Source organism: Agrilus planipennis, unplaced genomic scaffold (assembly GCF_000699045.2).
Source record: "Agrilus planipennis isolate EAB-ADULT unplaced genomic scaffold, Apla_2.0 scaffold685, whole genome shotgun sequence".
Taxonomy (NCBI): Eukaryota; Metazoa; Arthropoda; class Insecta; order Coleoptera; family Buprestidae; genus Agrilus; species Agrilus planipennis.
Window position 1 is genome coordinate 3,294 of NW_020439398.1, and position 5,672 is coordinate 8,965.

The 5,672-nt window shown below is 41.0% G+C and overlaps 1 protein-coding gene across 1 annotated transcript in view; it reads left to right on the plus strand.

Moving 5' to 3' along the window:
- Nucleotides 1-1,491: 1,491 nt before the first annotated feature.
- The window catches only part of LOC108743650 (papilin-like), a 9,402-nt gene continuing 5,221 nt past the window's right edge, over nucleotides 1,492-5,672 (plus strand). The window contains exons 1-11 of the mRNA XM_025978907.1: nucleotides 1,492-1,771; nucleotides 1,835-3,014; nucleotides 3,075-3,221; nucleotides 3,289-3,496; nucleotides 3,563-3,819; nucleotides 3,881-4,054; nucleotides 4,120-4,344; nucleotides 4,401-4,580; nucleotides 4,644-4,820; nucleotides 4,903-5,079; nucleotides 5,138-5,317. Coding sequence (XP_025834692.1) covers nucleotides 1,523-1,771; nucleotides 1,835-3,014; nucleotides 3,075-3,221; nucleotides 3,289-3,496; nucleotides 3,563-3,819; nucleotides 3,881-4,054; nucleotides 4,120-4,344; nucleotides 4,401-4,580; nucleotides 4,644-4,820; nucleotides 4,903-5,079; nucleotides 5,138-5,317 — 3,154 coding nt within the window. The 5' untranslated portion in view covers nucleotides 1,492-1,522. The remainder of the gene's footprint in view (nucleotides 1,772-1,834; nucleotides 3,015-3,074; nucleotides 3,222-3,288; nucleotides 3,497-3,562; nucleotides 3,820-3,880; nucleotides 4,055-4,119; nucleotides 4,345-4,400; nucleotides 4,581-4,643; nucleotides 4,821-4,902; nucleotides 5,080-5,137; nucleotides 5,318-5,672) is intronic.

Below are 5,672 nucleotides of genomic sequence, written 5' to 3' on the forward strand. Positions count from 1 at the left end.
ACAACATAAACGAAGTGAATTTTGTCGAAGTCATAATCTTCCTATTTTATTACAAGAACGTAGACCTAAAAAAGTCCATAGTCTTAACATTTTAACCATCAGATTGTAGTCATCCGTGGTTCCTTTACCCCAATAATCTTTCTATAATTCTACATCAAACAGATTGTAAGGTTCCATGTTTCCCTTTTGAGGTGAAGTATACCAAAAATGGTAACTGTGCAAAATTGGGGCTCCAGACTAAAATCGCTCCAATTTTTCATCGATTTCCGGTAATTCTTCATAAATAAAAAAAAATTTGAATGATAATTTTTTAAAATTGCCCCAATTCTGGATAATTTACCTGTATTAGTGATGTCATTGTTTGTTTAGGTAGATTTAAGACAGACTAGAGTTTACTTACTTTACGCCGGAGGCGGGCTGATAAGTTAAGGGTATTTTATTGACAGAAAGCATTAATTTTATACATTTCCTAGTACAATAGCGGAATTTCATACAATGAATTGTAGAATTGGGGCTCCAGACCAAAATCGCTCAAAAATTTTTTTTCATCGATTTCTGCTCATTTCTGAGGGTTCAATGATTATATTTGATGCGGAGGAGACACATTTTTTTTAGTACAGCATACATCATAGGATATATGGTGTATGCATATCTATTTCTTCTTTTAATATTAATAAAAGAATTTTATGCAGTGACAATCGTGAGATAAAGAGATTAAAAGCTTGTATAACTTTTAACACCTTTTTTGGAGCGATTTTGGTCTGGGGCCCCAATTCTGGATAATTACCCCAAAAATAGCTAAATAAAGATTTAGATTATCAGAGCACCTTTCGGGTACCCCCACCTTTTTGAACTGAAAAGGAACCGGTACATAAATAGTGTAAATTTTCAGATGTTTGCCGATTACCGAAAGATTCTGGCCCATGTAGAGGATACTTTATCAAACACTATTACGATGCTACATACGGTAAATGCGCCCAATTTGTTTACGGGGGTTGCGATGGTAATGGTAACAGATTCAGTTCGCAAGAGGAGTGTGAATATATCTGCGTGACTAGGGAAGAAAAGAAACCACCTCTAATAACAAATCAAACGGCTAGTGGTAAGTCAATAAATATATCCTCCAGGCACATAGTATTATAAAAATGTACTTATGCCTCGGTTTGGCTTGAAGTGAAAAAACAGCAAATACCTATAATAAAAACCTTATTCTACGCATGCGCAATTGCATCCAGTGGTGTAGACGATGGCTTATGAGCATTTTACTAATTATCAGCATGATAATGTTAATAAATATTTATTATGCCCAAACCGGANTTGCGGCTTCTTTTAAGACTATTAAGAAATTCAAATAAACATTAGTAGTATGTATTATTACTACCTAATATTTTCTAATTAGATTGTTGCGCGAGGTCCTGCAAAAGCGAGGCCCCGGGCGATTGCCCTGTTCGCCACCCCCAAAGCCTTCTAATACTAATTATACTTTACAGATGAAATATTGTCGGCTAGCGTTACTAAGTCGATGGAAGAAACCGAAGAAACCAAAGCTGAATCTAAACCTTCGCCGAGCGACGTCACCAAACCAGAAAAAGAAGCTGAAAAGCCAACAGAAGAAAAGAAAGACAAGGAAAAAGATGATAAGGAAGAAGAAGAAGAAGCGGGAGAATACGAAGAAGATTTTGATACAGAATGCGAAGATGGCGAATGGGTTGACTATGAACCGGAAGATGAAGCCATCGATGAAGAAACAACACTTGCGCCGGAGTTTTACGTAATATTTTTGTAAAATAAAATACATAAAATGTCAACAGTATTTATGTTCCATGCAATATAGGAATCTGGAGGTTCGACTATAGAATCAGAATCGACCTTGGTATCAGAAGACTTCATGGTAAGCGACGATTCATCAGCATACACCGCCCAATCGTCTGATCTGTCAAGTCCCGAGACAGGATCAGGAGAAACGGAAATAACAGATTCTTCAAAATCATCAGAAATGCTCTCGACAGATTCCCTCTCGTCCTCTAGCGAAGGTTCGGGCGAATCTTCCGAAACTCCATCAGGTACAACGAGCAGCGATGGTCTTACGCCTACCAGCGAAGGCACCACCAGCAGCTCAGAAGATCTCGGCAGCTCATCTGCCGTTACCGAAGAGGAGTCATCACCGTCAGGAGAAACCGAGAGCAGTTTATCGATGAGCAGTTTAACAGAAATGCTCAGTTCAGTTGTATCAACCACATTAAGTGCGATATCGGAAAGCTCATTCTTTACCACGGAAATGACAGATGAGAGCACAACAGACATAAGCACGATAACAACGGACACTGAAACCACAGACACCGGAACCACCGACACAGAAACAACCGACAGTCAAACAACTGACACTGAAACAACCGACACTCAAACAACAGACACACCAACAACAGAAACAGATTCTACGGAGTCTTTCCTGACTACAATCATCACCTATACACCCACGGATGTTGAAAGCACCAGCGACTTCACTACAGACTTGTCCACAGAATTTACTTCCGACAGCACAACGGATTCTTCTACAACAGAAACAGGAAGCGAGAGCACAGATACAGAAGAAACATCAGAATCCTCAACAACAAGTGGCAGTACCATCGAAGAATCGTCATCTCCATCGGGAAGCACCACGGAAATAAGTGAAGGCAGTAGCAGCACGGGAGAAAGCGAAGGAAGCACTACTAGTTCCTTCTCAGGGAGCACCACAGAAATGGAAAGCAGCACAATGGAGTCGTCTTCAGAAGCCACCTCCGAAGTCTCTGGTTTAACAACAGACTCTTCAGCTACATCGGAAGAGGTATCGGGAAGTACAACGGAAGAGGTCTCAGGAAGTTCCGAAGCCTCGTCTGAAAGTGGCGGTACGACAGAAGCATACAGTAGTACAGATACAAGTGAAGGATCGTCTGTCTCAACCGAAATCTCGGAAGGTAGCTCAGAAAGCGAGACTACTTCAGAATTCGACGTGTGGTCATCATCCACCGAAGGTACGTAAAACATATTTGAAAGATACTCAGAGAACACACTTTGAATACAAAATGCCATAGGTGACCTGTGGGAAACAACACCTGTCACAGACATATTTCTTCGTAAAATGCGAAAATGTAGAAGGAAAAAGAAGCCCGACTGTAAAACTAGCAAACACGGTTGCTGTATTGACCAAATTACACCAGCCAAAGGACCATTTAATAAAGGTACTGTTGTCTGACATTCGCGCACATAGTCCTGGATACTAATATTTGTCCAATGGTTTATTTCCAGGATGTCCAGATGTTAAAACATGTAACGAAACAACCTACGGTTGTTGCGAAGACGGTGTATCCGTTGCAAAAGGTAAAAACTTTAAAGGATGCCCGCCAACTCACTGCGAGCAATCGTTATTCGGCTGCTGCCCTGATAAAAAGACCCCAGCCGAAGGTACGAATAAAGAAGGTTGTCCCCCTCCACCGCCGAAATGTCTCAAATCTAAGTATGCAATAGTTTTCTTTGAAAAAAAATAACTGATTTTTTAAATGTTTTTCGAATTCTACTTTAGATTTGGTTGTTGCCCGGATAATGTTACCGAAGCAAAAGACGCTCACGGAAAAGGATGTAAACGGGAAGAAAAAGAAGAGGAAGGAGTTACAACTACAATGGTTCCTACTGAAGAACCCGGACCTTGTAACGAGAGCACTTACGGATGCTGTCCTGATGGAGTTGAAACAGCCCAAGGAGAAGACTACGAGGGTTGTGATATTTTCAGCGAAAACTGCACCGAATCCTACTTCGGCTGTTGCCCCGATGGCACTTCCGGTAAATAAGTTCAATCTATCGTGTATCCTTCAGCATATTTCACGTGTGACATATTTTTTAGCCAAAGGACCAAACTACAAGGGTTGCAAAATGGAATGTGAATCAAGTGCTTACGGATGCTGTGAGGACAGTATCACTCCTGCTCATGGTTATAATAAGGAAGGGTGTTGTTTAATAACATCTTACGGGTGCTGTCCGGACAATATTATACCAGCTCAAGGACCAAATTTAGAAGGTTCGTTCGATATTATTTAAAATAAATGCATTACAATTTGTAAACAACGTTCTATCGTTGCGAAGGATGTGGCTGTCAGTATTCACCGTACGGCTGTTGTCCTGATAATTCGACCGCAGCAAGGGGATACAACAACGAAGGTTGCGGTTGCCAGTACACAGAATTCGGATGCTGTCCTGATAGTTACACTCCTGCAGCAGGTGCAGAGTACCAGGGATGTCAGTGTCATACCTTCCAATTCGGTTGCTGTCCGGATGGAGTAACTGCAGCTAAAGGGCCCCACAAGCAGGGTAAAAATGTCATTTATTCAATTTAAAATCGAATATCTTTAAAAAATCGTCCTCAGGATGTGGATGTCAAAACACCGAATTCGGATGTTGCTCAGACGACCAAACGCCAGCAAAGGGACCCAACTACGAAGGATGTGGCTGCGATTCTACCAAGTATGGTTGTTGTTTGGATGGTGTTACCGAAGCAACTGGCGAAAACTTCGAGGGATGCGACGAAGTTCTCACAAAACTACAGGGTAAACTTGCGAGAGCTTTTTATCTTATGGGATAATGCAAATGTGATTGCGTTGATTTTGTAGACAGCTGCACCCTGAGGAAGGAAAGAGGCTCCTGTAGAAATTACACGGTCAAATGGTTCTTCGATATGGAATATGGTGGATGTTCACGATTTTGGTATGGCGGCTGCGAAGGAAACGAAAACCGTTTCCGTACAAGAGATGAATGCCAAGAAATTTGTGTTGAACCTCAAGGAACGGGTATGTGTTGTCCCGAAAATCTTTGATTGATTGAGCTAGTCTTCACAATGATCACTTCCTTTTCTGTTTCATAATTTCACAGATCGTTGTTTGCTGCCTAAAGTAGCAGGTCCTTGTGAAGGATATTATCCCATGTGGTATTACGATACCGAAAGGAAACAATGCGCCCAATTTATTTATGGCGGTTGCTTAGGAAACAACAATCGCTTCGAAACACGAGAAGAATGTTCAGAACTTTGCGTCAGAGACGACTCAGTTGGTACACGACACGAAAAAAAATCTAAGTGAAACAATTTTTACACACTCTCAAATTACAGATGCTTGCGAACAACCGAAAGAAGAGGGACCGTGCAGAGGCCACTACAGACGTTGGTATTTCAGCAAAGAAAGTCAGACGTGTGAACAGTTCAGATACGGTGGTTGCAAAGCGAATAATAACAATTTCCCAACGGAAGACGCTTGTAAACAACGGTGTTCAGAACCTGGTAGAAAGAAAGGTACTATACGCCTTAGAAAAATTGCATGGTGGTTAATAAAACTTAATATTATAACCCTTGTATATGTAGTATACTATTTTTCATGTGATACAAAAAGGTAAACTGCAGAGCTACGAATTAACTACAGTAGAATCCGCTTATAAAGACATCGAAGGGAAAAGACAATCACGTCATACAAAGAAAAGTCTTAGAAAATAAACGACTTTCTATTTTATAAAATAATTCGAAGTGGTCCGTATCCTGTAGAAACTGCCAGACGCGGATCGCGATTTCGATTTTTTTGAATCTCATCAGCGCGTCGCAGGCAGCTCCGACAGAACACAGACCAACTTTTACCTGCTGTCTTAACAGTACG